At 58.1% G+C, this 17,842-nt stretch overlaps 4 protein-coding genes across 4 annotated transcripts; 1 reads left to right on the top strand and 3 right to left on the bottom strand.

The window, feature by feature from the left end:
- Window positions 1-41: 41 nt before the first annotated feature.
- P884DRAFT_278717 (uncharacterized protein) lies at window positions 42-1,977 on the bottom strand (the record flags this gene model as incomplete). Its single annotated transcript, XM_069443220.1, has 3 exons — window positions 42-147; window positions 293-1,744; window positions 1,862-1,977. The coding sequence occupies 3 exons, from the start codon at window positions 1,975-1,977 to the stop codon at window positions 42-44; spliced, it is 1,674 nt and encodes a 557-aa protein (XP_069296468.1).
- Window positions 1,978-2,683: 706 nt separating this feature from the next.
- P884DRAFT_204027 (uncharacterized protein) lies at window positions 2,684-4,180 on the top strand (the record flags this gene model as incomplete). The annotated part of the gene is made up of 1 exon (XM_069438543.1): window positions 2,684-4,180. The coding sequence occupies one exon, from the start codon at window positions 2,684-2,686 to the stop codon at window positions 4,178-4,180; it is 1,497 nt and encodes a 498-aa protein (XP_069296469.1).
- Window positions 4,181-5,293: 1,113 nt separating this feature from the next.
- P884DRAFT_270886 (uncharacterized protein) lies at window positions 5,294-6,642 on the bottom strand (the record flags this gene model as incomplete). Its single annotated transcript, XM_069442390.1, has 2 exons — window positions 5,294-6,095; window positions 6,170-6,642. The coding sequence occupies 2 exons, from the start codon at window positions 6,640-6,642 to the stop codon at window positions 5,294-5,296; spliced, it is 1,275 nt and encodes a 424-aa protein (XP_069296470.1).
- Window positions 6,643-10,356: 3,714 nt separating this feature from the next.
- Window positions 10,357-17,229, bottom strand: P884DRAFT_300960 (CCR4-Not complex component, Not1-domain-containing protein; the record flags this gene model as incomplete). The annotated part of the gene is made up of 4 exons (XM_069444822.1): window positions 10,357-10,398; window positions 10,474-16,415; window positions 16,507-16,831; window positions 16,972-17,229. 4 exons carry the CDS (start codon window positions 17,227-17,229, stop codon window positions 10,357-10,359), a joined length of 6,567 nt encoding a protein of 2,188 aa, XP_069296471.1.
- Window positions 17,230-17,842: the final 613 nt, after the last annotated feature.

Raw genomic sequence — 17,842 nt, forward strand, 5'->3', positions numbered from 1 at the left:
CTGCAGCTGTATGCGGACAGATATGGATTGAATGGAAGCTCTCACTTTTCCGGCCTCCTCAACTTCAACACGTCGCTCAGCTTGATCTTTCCTTTTGCGCCCCAACCAGCCTGTCCACTCTCCACATCGGGTCTCACCGCAATGTACCTGTGAACGAAGTCAGTCGGTTCCGTTCCTTATTGGGGTAGTTAAGCCCGGAGTGGTTGGGGAGGCAAGACGAGAAGTTTGTGAGGGCGCAACGACCGCCAACGCAGCTGTGAGATAGCAAGTGAGAGTGTCAGTTCCGACTTACCAGCCCCACGCCCGCCTGTCCAGCTCAGCCGGGCCGAGATGATCAGCCCAGCTGTCAAAGACGATCCTCAGCGCCCCGAGCAGCAATCCCAGGTTCTCTTCCTTCTCGGCCTCCAATTCCCGCTGCGTCTTGGGTTTCTTGGTGCTCTTCCCCGTAGTACCGGCAGCAGTGCCATCGCCCTCTGTTTCCTCCGCTGCGCTTCCGAAGCTCCTTAACAGATAGGCCCTCGCCTGTTCTGGCCGGTGAATCTGCATCCCCACCACCCCGGTGACGGCCTGCATCTTGGAACCGCTCCCGTGGCCGCCCACGAGTGTGGTCTTCTTGGACCTCATCGCCTCCAGGTCCAGGCCCCAGAGCGCCTCGCCGCCGAGCGTGACCTCGACGCCCGTCTTGCGTAGCCGCTCACCCAGCGCGGCGGACACGCAGTTGCGCATCAGCCGCCACCTGTCCGGCCCCAGCAGCGTGCCGCCGAACCAGCGCGTCAGCACGACGAGGGTATCGACAGCACCGGCCTCGCGCATGACGCGCAGCATGAGATCGCCGCTGCCTGTCTCGCCGTCGTCGAAGGAGTCCTCGCGAACGCGCGCGTTGGAGGGTGCTTCGGAAGCCGGACGGATGCGGTAGGCCCAGGCGTTGTGGCTGGCCGTCTTGAGGTGAGGGTTATCGCTGAGAAGGGACTGAACGAGGATGCCGCGCTGCGACGGGTCGCTGATGTGAGCGGCGCGCGCGACGAAGGTGGAATCCTTAAGGGTGATGGGCTCGCTGACGGCCCAGGCGGATTTAGATGTCGGCTCGAAGGTGGCGGTCGCTGAGGCTGTGGTTTCGGTCCTGGCCCGAGTCTCCGGGACAGAAGCGCGGGCTTCCGCAGTCCGCGCCTCTTGCCCGCCTACCTTCTCCTCCCCCCTCCATTCGTAGCCTCCCCTCTTGAGGACCGCAATCTCCCTGCCCATGACCTTGACCCGCGGCTGCCCTTCGCCCCAGCCTTCTTCGTCTGCGCTCGGCCCCTTCTCCAGACCAATACTGACAGCCTTGGATCTTGAGTTGGCACTGACGACTGCTTGTCCCAAGCTGAGCCGGCTCGACAGCGGCTGCTCGGGCATAGTGTGCCGCAGGAGCTCGACTGCAAACGCGAGAACCAATGGTGCTCTGTTTGTCTCAATCACCGTCCTTGAGATACGCTCTTCGTCGGTGCACAAGGGTAGCTCGAGCGATTTCTCCAGCTCCTGCGGCGTCATCTCCACGGGCCCCGTCATGAACAGGTCGGTCTTGGTCCGCTTTGCTTGAGCCGCTGCCGAGTCCGTGGCACCACGCCTTTTTGGTGCGGACGAGCCTTGCTTGACTGCCGCTTTGCAGGCATTATGCAGTGCTCTGGCCCCCCTCTCGTCCTTGAGCGCCGACTGCACGGTCTCGAGAGGCGCTTCGGCGATCTGCTTGATGCTGTGGCGGCATGAGCTGGGGCATCCCAGAGAAAAGGAGTTTAAAAACTGCGGGCAAGTTCTGTCTGCGGCGCGTCCCGGTTTTGTTCTGCCGACCACTTCGCACCGAAGCGATCATCGAATGCTTACTTACCTTCGCAGGTCGACGGCTTGAAGAGCCTTGATCTGCGCCATGGCTTGCATCATGGGTGTCTTGCGCCCGACTGTAATTAGGCGGAGGAGCTCCTGTAAATCTTGTTGCGTTGCCATTTTTGACGGGTCCTGCCGTAATCTGCAGTGGGGAATGGGGCTCAATTGAGAGCCGGAGTGTGTCAAGGTGAACTTGAAGGCTCAACTTGCCCGAAGTTGCAAGAGAAGGTATGATCCGAGATGTTGGAGGCGAAGGCATCCCTGCATGTCAGCCCAGGCAGACAGCGGCAGGCAATTATGGGGGCAGGCGAGCTACGACCTCTCCAGGAAAGGAAGCCATTACTGGTGGTGCAACTATCATATCGCCAGTTCTTGGACTTGAACTAGCTGTGGTTGATTGTTCATCATCTATTGCATTGTTCGATTTCCTTTGCCCTTAGCCTTCCCCTCTAACTTCAACGACACAGAAGCGTCAAGTGTCAAGTATGTCAATTACTACATACGAATTCCAAGGTAAGTACGAAATACGGATTACTGTAATCCGTAACTACTTGATAACAGGGTACGGGGAGTGGAGAGTGGGTCAGGAACTTGGTGCTTCCTGGCTCTGATTTGCCCAAAACTCGCAGCGCAGCTTCGCTTTCAGTTCACTTCTCGCAGTGAAATCAGATTTCAAGGACCACAGACCACCTTCACAGCTGCCACGGTAACAAGAAAGCAGCTGGCATTAGGGGGAGGGCTTTTGAAAGGGGCAGCAGTGTCCCTGCATCATTTTTTAAAGACAAAGCTCGAAGTCTTAATGTTAATACGGGGAGGGGAGGTCACCATGGCCCTCCGCATTCGGGGGTTGTCGCAGAGGGCACTCGCTCGCCGCCCGATCTGCCTTCACCTCACCTCGTCCACTCGCGCTCTCAAACTATCGGCCCGGCTCGCCGCCTCAAGACGAGCCATCCAGCGCCAGCAAACCATCCCCCTGCGAGTCCAACGACCACCGCAACCAGGACCAGGACCAGGACCTCAAACCCCTCCCTCTCCCCCCCGGCGCTCTTCTCGCGACGAGCCAAAAGCCGAATCCCTCGCCACCCTCGTCAACCAAAGGAGATGGCCTCTCTTCTTCATCGGCCTCATGGCCCTCGGCATGAGCTTCTACATCTCCGTCGTCATCACCACCGCCCTCAAAGACGACGGCGATGACAAGGTCCCCCTCCTCCCTTCCCCTTCCTCTTCCCCTTCTTCCTCCTCCTCCCCCTCCTCCTCCTCCTCCTCCTCCTCCTCCTCCTCCTGCTGCTGCTGCTGCTGCGACGCCCACCTCCCCGCGCCGACCGGCCTCCCCTCGACCCTCGACACGAGCAACCCGGCCGCGGCCGCGGCCTCGGCCCGGGACTTTGACCGGTCGCTCAACACGCCCGAGTGGCTGATGGGCATCACGAAGCTGCGGCGGGCGCTCGCGCTGCGGGCGCGCGGGCACGTGCTCGAGGTGGCCGTCGGCACGGGCCGCAACCTGGCGCACTACGACTGGAGCGAGGTGGCGTCGCTGTCGCAGGACGAGCCCGAGGCCCGCGCCGCCCGCGAGCGCGAGCGCGTCGTCCGCCTGCTCGACCGCCACCGCCTCGGCGGGCCCACGCTCCGCGAGCAGCGCGAGCGCGCCGGCGAGCTCGGCAGCCTCGAGGGCGAGGTCCTCAGCTACACGGGCGTCGACGTCAGCGCCGACATGATGAGCGTCGCGCGGGACCGGATCCGCGAGGCGGTGCCCGGCCTGTCGAGGCTGATGAGGCGGCGGCGGCTCGAGGAGATGCCGCGGCTGGACGCCGCCGGCGTGGGCGACGAGGGCGTCCCCGTGGTGGAGGCGCTGGACGGGCGCGTGCGGCTGGTGCTCGGGGACGCGGTGCGCGGGCTGCCCCCGCCGCCGAACCCGCCGGCGGGCGGGAGGGGCACCGCGCCCGCGGCCGTGCCCCCGGCAAAGTACGACACCATCATCCAGACGTTTGGGCTGTGCAGCGTGGCGGACCCGGCCAAGCTGCTCGCCAACATGGCCGCCAAGCTGCAGCCCGACACGGGGCGCATCATCCTGCTGGAGCACGGCCGGGGCGTCTACGACTGGATCAACAGGCGGCTGGACAAGTCGGCCCCCAAGCACTTCCGCAAGTTTGGATGCTGGTGGAACAGGGACATCGAGAAGCTCGTGCGGGACGCGGCCGAGACGATCCCGGGCCTGGAGATTGTCGAGCTGGACCGGCCTCTGTGGTTCCAGTGGGGGACGACGTTGCTGATCGAGCTGAGGCTTAACAGCCAGGGAGGCAACGGCGCTGGACAGAAAGCGTAGAGATGTTATGGTGGCCGGCCGAACCCGGATCGCCTACCGTGATATGTAGCATGTTGTATTGTACACTGTACCGCTGGGTTTGAAATCTTAACATCTGTACGATACCTCCTAGACGGATTGAACTCCGGCTCTCTATGGACACAATTATCGCTACCCGAGTGATCCCATGTGTCACGTACTCTTCCGAGCACCTACTATGCCTAGTATTGTGGTCTTCTGGGGGGTTTTCAAGACACCAGCATCTTCACGTTGGGGCTATGGATATTTGTGTCTGCTTTAAGATGGGAGATTGATGTATTTTTTTTTTTGGGCACCACCGGTTAACCCATCTCGTAACTCCTTGGCCGACGCTCCTTTCACCGGACGTGTCCAAAACAAACTGGCCTGCTATCGATCCATCCAACATCGTGCTAACACCGAGCCATAACGCTCAAAGCCCGAGCGTGTAGGCATCCCCTGACCAGCCATGACAGGTGCATGCCCGTCGCGGATTGGGGTGGATGTGATGATACAAGTGCAGGTCGAATTTCGTCGACCCTGCCTGGTTCCGACCAGCCCTGCATCAGTCTTTTCCCCTCGCCCAATCTCGTTTCTCCCAACTTTTGTTTTTCCCCTTTCCGGCCCGGGGATTCACCCCCATAGCACCCTAAGCCCCCCCAATTCCATGTTTCTTCTTCTTCTACCAAAACAGCAAACAAGGGGAGAAATGGGGAAAATAGAACAGATGAGAAACAGGGACGGAAAGCCATACCATAAATCAACAACAGGATGCCGCCACCGCCCGCTGATTCCCTTTCACCCTCCGTAACGCCAATCGCAACCCACATCAGCTAAGTCATGAACGCCGTGAACCTAGCCTCGTCTATGGGAAGACCTGGCTTCGATGAAATCTTTTTTTAAAACAGACCCCCCTGTCTCAGAGAGATGACAAACATGAGCGGCAAACGTATTAAATCGTCACGGAAAGAAAGAAAAAAAATAAACGTCGTAAGCTGGCGGAACCACCCGCCCAGCTTTCGTCATCGTACATGACGTAGCATCATCAGCCAGGGCCGACGACCACACACACGCTTCGCGGGGGCCGGCAGGTGAGAATTGACCGACCCCGACGGCTCAGTAGTCGTCCAATAGCCCATCCAGCTCCTCGAGTTCAATGTTTTCGGGACTGCGGTCCCACTCCAGCATGCCATCAAGCTTGGCCCAGCCGTCCACGTCGCTGTCCTTTCTCCCAAGGCCGAGGGACATGGTAGATGGCCGGATGGCGGGGCTGGAGACAAACGAGGGCGGCAGGCCGCTCATGACGGCAAACAGGGAGCTCTCGTCTCTCTCGAGATCCAACAAGCTCGCCGTCTGCTGCTCGACAGGCGGCGCGTTGCTCGACGGCGCCAGGTCGCCGTTGAGTTTCCTCTTCTGTAGGCCATCGGCCGTCTGCGTGAATTCCTTCTCGTCCTTCTCCAGCGGAGGTGACCCCGCGCGCCCGTGGCGGCCGGAGCCGCTGTGTATGATGGGGCGGGGCGGCATGTAGAAGCCGCGCATGGAGTAGGAGCCGATGGGGGTGCTGGGCATGGCGAAGTCGTCATCCATGTCGTCAAACTCCGGACTTGAAAGGTCAACCTCCGGGCTCGGGCTGAGCTCACGCCGCCTTTCCGTGTCGGATTCATCCGCCGATACGGACGGCGTGCTCGACGGGCTTGGCGAGACGATGCTGCGGTTGTGCGCGAGCTGGCTCAGCGCCGATGACTGCGCGGGGTCCGGCAGCGGCTGGCGTGGGCAAGTCGTCAGGTAGAAGTAGGTGCGGCGCGGGTGGGCTGATTCGAGTTCCTTGCCCAGAGGACATGGTGAGAGCGCGGACCAGCCCGGCCGCTTGAGGTAGGACGCAAGCCGCGAAGAGATGATGGCGCACGGGTTCGCAGATCTGTATGGAGAAGCAGAGCGCGTCAGCTGATGATGTTCCTCGAGGTTAGCGCCGGGTTCGGCAGGGATACTGACTGTTGGACGATCTTGAGACGCTGAATCAAGACCGCTGCGAGCTCCTTTACCAGATGGGGCCGGTTCCCCGAATCTTGCAGCTGAACGATGACCGCTTCGACGATTTCATCGTTGATTCCCTCCATATCAATTTGTTTTGTGGCCGCGTTCTCGTCCCCGTCAGTTTCGATCGAAGGGCGCTCGGCGGGCGGTGACGGCGGCGGTGTGTTCTCGAGATTGGCCGCGTCGTCGCGCTTCTTGCGCATGTGCTCCAGTGAGGGGGCATCGTCTGAGGATTCGCTGTAGGCGCGCTTTAACCTCTTTGGTGGGGGTTGGCTCTCTTTTGAAGGTGATGCAGGCGAAGCCATCGAGACGGGTGAGGCACCGTTGGATGAGGGTCGGTTCGTCGGTGCGCGGCTCGCGTTGGACCCGGGAACATGGATGCCCAGCGAGTGCAGCGACAGCGTCTTGTGACGGGTATTATACGGCCGCATGATTGCTCAGGGACGCAAAAAGCAACAGAGAACTCAAGATGCGACAGATTGGCAGGCCGCGACAAGCCTGGGAGATTCTCGGGTATGCTATGCGCTGGCGCTGGTCTCCAACAAACGGATGTTGGATCGCCAGAAAGCACTTGTCTAAAGCAGCGACAAACACCAATGCACACACGCACGCACGTCTCGCGACAGTGAAGCCACCACAACAAGTCCAGCTGAACAGAAACCCTTATCCACAGGAGAACCCGAGAAGGCAAACTAGTCAATGGAAAATGATGGGAGAAACCGTTCACGCAGGGGACGAGGGGAGAAAAACAGTAGTGAGACGGAGGGTTCGGAAATGGAGGGGGGGGAGCCGGAGGAAGGGCCCAGGGAGTCTGCGGTAACTTTTTTTTTCGAAGCTTGCCGTTTGTTTTTTTTTTTTTTTTGGGGCAAAGGAAAGTTTATCAAGGGGTAGTTGCTGTTTTGTTGGCGTATACGATGTTTCCTGTCGGTAAAAGCATCAGTTGGGTGTACTTTGTTGTTTTTTTTGTTGGGGGGTGGGGTCAGGCCGGAATTGTTTGGGATGATGGAAGGGGCGACTGCTTCGATGCGCAGAGGCTAGGCTGCCAAGGCTCGAAGATGGGTGCGGCGGGAACCAACCAGAATCATGCACCTCTGACAAGGAGGGCAGGGGCTCTGGACCAAAAGAGCGGTATGACTCCACTCTCTGCAGTCAACTGCCCGATCTGTGTGGCTGCACGTCCAAGGCACCCATGCAAAGATTGACTAACGAGCAGGAAGCGAGCTGCGAGACAGCATGCGAGAAAACCTGCACCCGCATCCCACCGTATCGTTCCCACCTACACAACCTGCACGGACCCACATTATTTTTTTTTTCCTTACCTGACACATGACAGGCGCCGACTTTTGATCTCGGTCGGCGTGAAAAGGGGGTCATAGCAAGTTCCCCCAGCTGAGACATGGGACGGAAAGGAGCGTTCCCCGCTCTCCGTCGTTGCTGAGGCTAGTTGGCCGGTTGCTGTTGATCTGCGACGCTGAGACTAGGCGGTGACATCAACCTCCCCCACCATGACAGCCTCGAACGGACTTGGAGCCTGATATGCACGTACTACTGTGTACGTCCTAAGGATCAGAGGGGCCATCCGCTGCCCATCTCGGCATCTCGGCGGAAACAGAGGCCACTTCTGTGTAATTGCATCTCCTATGTGGGCAGCACCGGCCGCGGCAGGGCATCAGAGTGGGAAGCCGCGCATGATGAGGCCCGAGGCGACGAATGCGCGAGGGTGGATTTCGGGATTCAAATGCTCGACATCCCGTTCGTTGTTTGGCCCTTGACGATCGACCCGAGGCTGCTTCGTCTCCACCCGGTCTCTCACCGCCCAGCTCCCTTGGCAAAGCATCTTTGTCGGTTGCCCCAGTCAACAGGAACACCAACGCGCCAGATGGAGTGGTGTTGTTGGAGTGGACGTGTTGAATAATGGCAGAGATCAGTGCTGCTCCTTCAAAACTGCTAGCAATCTCTTTCGCGACGGGAAAAGGACACCTGTGCTTCGTAACTAGATTTTCAAACAAGCTACGGCAATATTTGCGCTCTAATAAAAAGCGCAGCTTGCAACTAGTGATGCATACGACTCGTTCTCGCTCCTTAGTTTTTGGTGTTCCCGTGTCGCCAGCCGTCGCCACAACCCACCGGTAACGACCACCCCGCCGCGCTAGTGCGCATACGGTTAACGCGTCCCGTGAAATGAAGTTGACCAATGAGAAGTCCAGAATTTTGCTCGATTTGCTTCTTTTTCTGCCGGTAAGATCTGCGCTCAGACCATCGACTTGTTCGAATTGCCGCTTTTACAACTCCGTAGCTTGGGCTTCATCAAGGACCCTTCTCCAGCTTCAGCCGTTAGTCCGGCAGGCAGGAAGGAAGAAAAATGTTACGCTGCCGTCTAATGGAACGATACTCTCACCGCCCTCCTGTAATGCAATCCACTGACTCGACCATGCTGTCGACAAGACATGTTCACGGTGCTGCGCAACTCGAATATGGGAAATACGCGGTGCGCAAGTTTTTTTCTGGTAACTACACTTGTATTTGAGGTTGTCTTGCCCTTCGACGATGGATATCGAAACTAGTGTCTGAACATAAGGACCACATACAACTCGTAGGTAACCTTACATTGCTATGTACGGAGTACGGATTACAGTACGGATTACATACTTTACATACAAGACCCTCGAGACGCACGAGACACCTACCCCTCCTCTTCCATTTGCCTCATGGCAAGATCTTGACGCACATGCCTCAACCCTGCGCCCGTTGAGCAAGTGTACTCGGTACCGTGTAGCTGCAGTCTTGGGGCGCACAGAACGAGATCAATACAACCCCTATGTACATAGTTTATAAACTGCGGTGCCCCCGAGATGCATGACTTGTCAACAACTCCATACTAGCAGTTTCTGTGGATACCCTCTCATGACGCCTGAAAGGTTCCTTAACACATTGCCGTACTTCTACGCAACCGTTTGCAAGTGCACCTCCGTGCGCACGCGTCAACGTAGGTGATACCATTTTACGTACGGCCGATACGGGGAAAGCTACCCTCCTACACCTTTAAAGCTGCTGCTCGAGAGATATTGTGGACATTCCTGGGGCTCTCTATGGGTAGATTTTTGACAAGCAGGTATTGTCAACTGTTTCTATCCAATGTGAACATCGCGTCATTCCCTATTTCCCAGGGTACACCAGAGTTATCTCACTACGATTTACACCGTCGCTCTCGCCAGTTGCCAGCACTCAGCACTGAAACCTCGTAGACTTAACTAATAATAGTGAGGGAGGGAAGAAAAAGGCGAAAGAACGATGGGGGTACGGCCCAAGCGCCCTTGCCAAAAAACGATTGCCTCTGAGTGTTGATGTCATTACTTACGGATTACTTGCCCCTCCATTAGTGATAAATTGCGTACTTGTGCTAGCTCCCACTCCCTACCCAAACGAGGGACCTCGGTACAGGGAGCATGCACAGGCCTTTGCCGTCTGATATGCGAGGGCGGAAAAGACGTCCAGGCTATGAAAAATCGCGAGGAGGAAAAAGAATAAAGGAGAAAGGGGGAAGGGGTTGGTAGCGTGAATGGCTCGGATGCCAAACACTACTTCAGTCGGGGTTCAAACCATTGCAGGCACCATCACGACTCGCACGAGATAAAGCCTTTCATCCACTATGGACATCCCTTATTTTGAATGACTCACGTACAGTACATACATGACCAATAACCGATACCACAAGAGCACACGTCACAGCCAAACCTTAAAAGAGTTGCACTTCGCCAATTGGTCGTCAAGAAACCATCTAGCACCGTTCCTGCTCGTGCACCGTGAGAAGATATCATACTTGAATGTCTAAGTAGGCCAAACCCTCCAAACGCCATCCCGTGATATTTTTTTGATCTAGGCGTGCGCCTCAAAAGCAACGCGTTCCATAAACTACATGGGCATATGAGTCTGAAGTGTCATACCCACAGCCCTTTTCGCCCTACGGGCTAACTAGAGAGACCATCTGGTCCTTGCTGAATTCGGCCAACGGGGCTTCCCCCCTCCCTCGCAAGCCCCGTTGGCCTTGGTTTAGTTGGATGGAAGATGAAGCAGGTTCAGACACATTCCCGTGTTCAAACTGTACATCCTCGAAAGAGTCGGTTGTGCTGTTTAGTCTGAGACTCTTAAGCAGCCGGGCGGAGGATTTCCGCAAATCTTTGGGCGACCTATTTGATCCTTGGTCAGCATTCTGATCATGATAAAAAAAAAAAAAAAAAAGAAGGTGCACACAACAAACATACCTCTGGCGTCGACTTGATAAACTGCAGCTCGAAGAAGTGGTATTTCTCGTTCTTGAGCAACTCGAGCACCGTGATCATGAGGCCCCACGGCTGCGGCCAGTACCCAACCAGCCTCTCAAGCAGGATGCGCACAATTTGCTGGCGGATATCCGTCTCCTCCGGGTCCGACATGTCCTGGCCAAAGAGTTCCAGCAGCGCGTGACTGAAGTAGTTGGTTGACGCGTTCGGGTACCGGAGCTCATTGACCATGCTGCACAGGAGGTAGTACCTCGCCTCGGGGGACACTTCGGTGACAAGCATTCGCAGCGTCTTGACATCAGACGCCCCGGTCACGAAGATGGGCGCGTCGCTCTTAGAGCCAGCACGGGTGACGGCGAAGTGGGCGAATTGCGCGACCACAGCCGCGATGACCCGACGGTTGACCCCGATCGGGACGAAGCCAAAAGCGGTCTCCTCGGCTTCAACTTTGTTGATGGCGTGGTTGATCTGAGCGATCGCGTCCTCCGAAGGGCCGTTCTGCAACGCGTGCTCCACAATGTTGAGCAGGCCGATCTCCCGTAGCACACCGGCCGAGTCGAACAGCGTCATGGGAGCTTCCCTCATCTCGGGAATCCTATCTGCCTTGAGCCCAGGCTGCAAGGGGTCCGCCGCCTTGTTGAAGGCGGGAGGAGTGGCGGTGAGGATAAAGTTGATGAGCTGTGTCACATGCGGCGGAATGCTCTGGCACAACTCCACATGTGATGCGGCAATGTACTCGGGGAAATCGTGATGGAGGATCGCCAAGAACCTCAGCACTCCGTGGTAGATACCCTTGGCCAGGGGCGAAACGCTGAAAGGCTTCAGAAGGTCCCCCAGATACGAGAGGACCTGCGTGAGCAGCTTCGTGAACGGTGCCCAACCTGCTCTGTCCGGGAGGCGGAGGATCACGGGCACGAAGTTGCGATGGGCGACGAGCTCCGTCCAGCCGAAGATGAAGCCCGGGTAGAGACTGGGGCGGAGATCGTACAGACGCGCCGCAAACTTCAGAATGAACTGTTGATAGTCGCTCTCCGATAGGTGATGCCTCGCCAGATCCGCCAGCTCGTGCAGGATGAGCGAGTAGAACCGGAAGAAGACGCGCTGGTTAAATCTCTCACCCCTCTTGGCATGGTGACTGTTCAGCACCAGCACGCTGAGGGACAGGACCGACTCCAAAAACGCCACACCTGCCGACTGCTCGTTGTCCTGGTGGGATTTGACAAAGATCATGATCATCCTGACCAGTGCCTCAAGGGCCTGGTACGCTTCCGTCAAGCCGCCGTCCGAATGGATGCTCTGCTCGAACCGCTCAACAGACTTGTCGAGAGCCAGACGAGTGAAGAGCAGGAAATCCTCTCTGTTGCTAACGACGCCGCGCGAGTGCATCTGCTGGACGAAAATCATGGCGGACTTTTCGGTGGCAAAGCGGTTGTTGCACAGATGAATCCATTCCTCAAAAATGTAATCCATCTGATCCAGCTGGATAGCATCGAGCTCCTCTTTGGACAGATTGGCGGGTAGCTCAGGCGGCGGCGCCAGCACCTTCGACTTGAAGCGTGCTGCCCCCGGGACGTCTGGCTCCTCTGTGATCCACGACCACGCCTCCTCTAAGCTCCGGACAAAATCAGCATAGAGGGCGAGCGGGCTGTCGTTGAGAAGCGTGAGGTCCATGAGCTGCTCGAGGAAGGTTATCGATCCCTCCTTGCGCTGTTGCAGAAGCTTCGCTGTCGCGGCATCGATGTTCCTCCAGTCGAGCAGGTCAGTGGGAAGCAGGGCTGTGATGAGGGGCAGGCTGAGGAACAACTGCCCAGGTTGCTGATGGAAGAGCTGGCGGATCTGTTCGCTAATCACGGGCCCAGCAATCTTGCGGAGAGTCTCGAGAACGTGCACTAAAGTCTCCAAGAGAAGATCACCCTCGGGCTGACGGAAGAGGAGCTGAGAGATTTGGTTTGCGGCATAAGCCACGAACTCCTCGGACGTCTGCTGTGTTTTGATGACGAGCTGGACCAGGGCGTCGACGATGTCCAAGACCGGGTGGGACCTCGGGAGGTCGCTGAAGTGTTCCTCGGTCGCGCTGGCCGCAGTGGTCGTCAGCTGCTCGAGTAGCTTGTTGATCCTATCAGCAATGCTCCGGGAGTCGATCTGATTGAGCCCAGCCTGTCGGCCGTTCGCCATTGCAAGGTGCACTTGCGGGTAGTGCTGAAGCTGCGCTCCCAGATGGGGCATTGACGGAGTCTCCGCAGGAGTCGGCATACTGCTAACAGCGCTGTACTGATCGCCAAGAGTCTCGCTGGGCAAAGTCCTGGCATCCGACGCCGACGGTCCATGCGGGGGTCCCGCCGCGGCAGGATTGGCCCTTGACTGGCGGGCAAAGTCGTCGTAGATGGCCATCTGCTCGGCATTCAGGCCGCCGAGACTAGGCTGCAGCTTGAACGGGTGAGGAATGGTCATCGCCCAGCGGCTCAATCCGTGGTCGATGTAGGGCTCGGAAGGCCGCTGGAGCCGGTGGCGGCGCCGCGCCTCCAGCTCGGGCTCCATCAGATCTTCAATCTCCGGGATGGCACGTTCCTCAGCGCACTTCTCGATGATGCTCGAGGCCAGGTCAAGGTTGGAGTTAACACACAGCATGATGATGCCCTCGGGTAGCCCTTGGGGTAGATCGGCGGACAGGTTGCGCAAGTAATTGGCGAGGTTTGCGCGCAACGGCTCCTTGGAGGTGACGAGCGCCAGGCTGCCGGCTGTTGACTTGACCATATTGATCGCCGCTGTCCGCACACGATTCTCGTCGGGCTCGGTCGCGAAGTCCTTCCGAACCATCTGGTGCGTCGAAATCGCCGCGATGGTGACCGAGCGATCAACGACGGGTTGAATGATGTCCTGTAACGCGCGCGTCAAGGCTTGCCGGACGATCTCGTGCAGCTTGGCAGCGCTGACAACCTCAGTCTGAGGGATCGAAAGGCTCGGGCCAAGGTCAGGAATGGTAAAGGCCGGGTGTGACGAGAGGGCATTGTTAACCCCGGGCATGCCGTTGAGGGAGAGATTTTCGAAATTCTCGAGAGCTTCCGGGCCCATCATGTCACCCAACTCATCCACGGGAGCCCTATTAAGGATCTCGCCGGATGGTTCGATGGCCTTGTGGTCCAGATTGAGGCCCTTGCAGAGAACTTCAATCTCGAACTTGAGATTCAGCTTCAGCTCGGCATTGTGGTAAAGTTCAATTAGGAGATGAATAATGTCCATCAGCCAAGGATTAGGCGGCTTGAAGATGTTTGAGGACGCGCCCTGAATCAGCACCTTGCACACGAAGGGGATGACGACGATGAGGCGCTTGGTATCGTGTGCCTCGATAAGAAGCTGCTTGAACGCGATATTCTTATGCTTGATTGGTTTGTCTCGCGCCAGGGTCAGGAGACCAAGCCAGCCTCCGAGATTCTTAAGATGCGCCCGTTCGGTAGAGTTCTGCATGGTCAGCTCTGAGTTGAGCATGCGTGATACGCTGATGTACGTCTCGCGCAGCACCTCGGCCCATAACGCCTTATCCTCGAACTGCTTGACGAGTTCCAGGTAAACGTGATGGTAGTTTGGCTGCATTTTCGCGCGCTCTTCGACCAGGTGGCTGGCGAACCACTGTTGATGTTTGACTTCCAGCATGTCGCGGATCTCCTTGAACATGGACTGCAGCGTGGTGTCGGTGAGGTTGTTGAGCACGAACTGGATCTTCCCTTGGGCCTCTTCGCTAGGGTCCTCGTACACAACACCAGGCGGAGGCGGGTCCACATTCACCGAGGTGAACGGCGGCGGATGCTGCTCCGATCCTAGGCTATCCTCCCGGTTGCCGTTGGTCAAGCCGTCGTGCCCGATGAGCCCGGAATTAGCCATGCCGGCGCCGTTGCGGGAGCGTGCGAGTTCCTCGTCGTGCTCGCGGACCACTTCCTCTGCCTTCTTCCATGCCTCGGTCCCCTGGAGACCGGGGATCTGGATGAGCTGTGCGCAGAAGCCCGGCCACTCCCGAAGGCGGCCAAAGAGTTGCATCAAAGCTTGCAACCCAAACTTGTACATTGGCTCATCGGGATGGTGGTCTCGGACGGCCTCCAGGATCATGCCCAGCCCAATCTGCAGCGGAAGATCCGAGATCAGTTTGTGAGATATGATGCCGCCGAACAGAACTGCGGTCGTTGCCAGGGCCTCCAGCGGGTAGTCGACATAATGCGCGTACTCGTCAAACAAGCCGTGTATCATGCACGCGAAGATGTCCTGGTCCAAGGGATCGCGGGACCGCTTGTACCGCTCCAGAATCTCGACAACGTTGCGGACTTGTATCTCGTCGCCGTACATCTTCTTGTAGTGCTCCTCCATCTTGGCATTGGCGGCTGGCGGGAGCGCATTCCCATCGCGCCCGTTCGCATCGATGATGTCGTCGAAGCCCTCCCCATAGTTGATGAGCCTCGGGTACACGGTGATGCAGGTCCGTTGAACCACAATCAGCTCTTGCATTGGCGTCTTGGGCAGGAACTCCTCCAGGATCTGAAGCAGTGCATGGACTGTCCGAACCTGCAAGGTTGTGCTCGCCTTGATGGGTGGTTGGCCTTCCGGAGGGCGCTGATACTGCAGCTCAAAGTTCGCCTTGATCAACAAGAACTGGAGCAGTGCCCTGGCCATCTCGGGAGCCCTATCGGCGTTCCTTCGAGCCCACTGCTGCAGATCTAGATAGCCTTCAGCATGGGCCAGGGCGGTAAGGTCAAGCCCGAAGCCGATCGGCAGGTAGACGAGCTCATCGAGCCAGTTCTGGCGGACAGCGTGCTCGAAAATGAGCGGCAGGCAGATAGGCTTCAGAGCGTGCGCGTCGATGAGCCGCTGCTTGACCCACTCCTTGTCTCTTCGCCAAAGGCTGTCCATGACAAAGTCGGCCTCGGGTGATCTTGTCAAGAAGTTATCGAAGAGCGACACTAGTGTATCTTCGGCCATGCTGGGCCAGGGCTTAGGGACGCCGAATGCCGAGACGACGAAGATGGCCAGGTTGCGGATGACCACGTCCTGAAAGAGGCGCTTGGCTTCGATGCTCTGCGAGGCGTGCATCGAATGGAGCGCGACGTTAAAGACGGCCGAAAGGGCCGCCTCGGAGACGAGGGGGTGCTTCACGGCATGTGCTGCCGTCTCTCGTATCTGTGGCGACGACTGCGCGTACTCCTCTACCGTGAAGGTGGGTTTCAGCCTCGGGATGGTCGTCGCGTCCAGTTGTTCCGGTTTGAGGGATGCAAACGCGCAAATGAAGGAGAGCTGTGTCTCTGGGTTCTCCCACTCCCCACCCCACAAGCGCTGTATGTCGAAGCGGTCGCCGTCCTCCTGCGCTATCGGCAACAGGGCGTTGTACAGGCGCAAGAACTGGGCCGACGTCACCCGAGCCCCGCTGTGGTCGAAGCAGGAGACCACATCCTGCCAGCTGAAGGTGTCGGGGAGAATGCGCCTGAGAGAAGCGACGAGGACCGAAGGATTATGCCGCGGTGTCTGGCTGATGGTCGTGTACATCAATGCCACCGACACTTGTTCCTCGCTGAGATGGACATTGGTGGGGCGGTTCTGTAGGAAGTTCGTGCACGTCTCCTCGTCCGCGGTGAACGCCGGACCTGTCCGGTGGATATAGAGCGCAAGAGCGTTGGGCGGCTTATCAGCGAGCATCCGCACCAGATCGAGCGCCGAGAGCACTTGGGCCGGGGGTGGTTTGGCGTCGGGTGACTGGGCATATCTCTGCTGCACCTTGTGTTCCAACTCCCGCTTCGCCGCGGCGTTGAAGTTGGGGGGGTGCACTTGGATGAAGCGGTCGAGAAGCTCGGCGACGAAGTCGGGATCTAGGTCACGATGTTCTCCGTTTGCTTGGCTCAGGATATTGACAAATGTCGGGAAGTTGGTCGATAAGATGGCATCGGCTAAGAAAGAAAACGACACGTTAGTGACGTCTGTTGACTTGCCTCGGGGCGGAGGCGGCGACGTGTGGGGAAATGTCCGGCGTCCGCTCACCTTTAGTCTTCAAGTCGGCCCTAGATCCGAGTTTGAAGGCCAGAGCCAGCACTGTCTTTTGGAGAGCATCTAGTTGGAAGTGCTCCATGAAGCCGGAGAGGTCAAAGTCGCGGAATATATCCTCGGTGCCGGTCTCGATGGACTCCGCGATTTTTCTGGCCTGGGGGAATTCCCGAGACAGCTTCTTCATCTCGGCTACGAGCAAATGATGATTTCCCGGATTCGGCCCCGGCCGATTGAGGCCCGGGAAGATCTGGGAGGCATTTGCGGCCACCAGTCGCGCGAAGTATCTTGTAAACACATCCATGCCGTGTTCATCGAGCAGCTGAGCAACAGGAGAGGGGGGCGGAGGGAGAAGTCAGCAAGCTTTCCGGAAGGAGAGGGGGGTTGGAAATGGCGCGAAAGAAACTCGGTCGAAAGAGAAAGAAGGGGGGGGAAGCCGGAAAGGTGCGTGTGCCACGTTACCTTTCGCAGAGACTCGATCTGTGACTCCCACTTGCGAGGATCGTCCTTGTCCTCTTTGATGGTGCTCAGAAGGAGATAAACCTGGGCGACTGCGATCTTGGTCAGGGAACTCGACCCAGTGGGGCTGCTGGTACTTGGGCTGGCACCCGCACTCAGCGCACCGGCGTGAGAGGGATGGGGAGAGTGGGCGGTGCCAGTGTAGAGGGGCTGCGCTGCTGGACTCGGCGAGAAGGTTCCCGGTCTGGGTTGGGGGACCATGGATCACCAGGGCGCGGAGACGGGAGGGAACGGCGACACTGCTATCCCCTACCGGACAGAGCCACGCCCACTTCCTCTCACTAAAGCTATATGGGCGCGGGAGGGTGCACGAGAGCGTGGGAGACGGACGGGTGTTGCTTGGCCGCGAGGGAGACGCACGCGGGGTTGTGGTGCGTCTTTCGGCGCGCGGCGGACGGCGGTCTGCAGATTCGGGACTGGCAGAACTGTCGGTCGGTCCGTAGGCGACAGAGCGGGTGAGAGATGGCAAGTCTTGTGATGGGGTTGGCTGGCTGTTTGGTTTGGCACTGGCAGCACGGCGTGCTTTTTCGGCGTCGGAGGGCCGGCGGAAAGAAATGGGTCTGGCTGGAGCTAACTGATGGACCAGGCTGGCCTGCTCCTGTGTGTGCTGGGGTCCGTGCTGAGTGAGGCGAGGAGGAAGTGGAAGTGGCTTGCCTGCCTCTTTGGCCTGACACGAGCGCTTTGGGGTCGGGTGCTCTTGGCTTCCAAGGGCTTGAACTGGAAGTTGCTGCCTTGTGAATCGGGCATAAACCCTTTTTTCTGTGCTGCAGCCTGCAGCGTCGGGTGGAGGTGAGCGGCAACCTCAGGTTAATCC

The sequence above is a fragment of the Thermothelomyces heterothallicus genome (assembly GCF_042370625.1).
Source record: "Thermothelomyces heterothallicus CBS 202.75 unplaced genomic scaffold P884_scaffold_16, whole genome shotgun sequence".
Taxonomy (NCBI): Eukaryota; Fungi; Ascomycota; class Sordariomycetes; order Sordariales; family Chaetomiaceae; genus Thermothelomyces; species Thermothelomyces heterothallicus.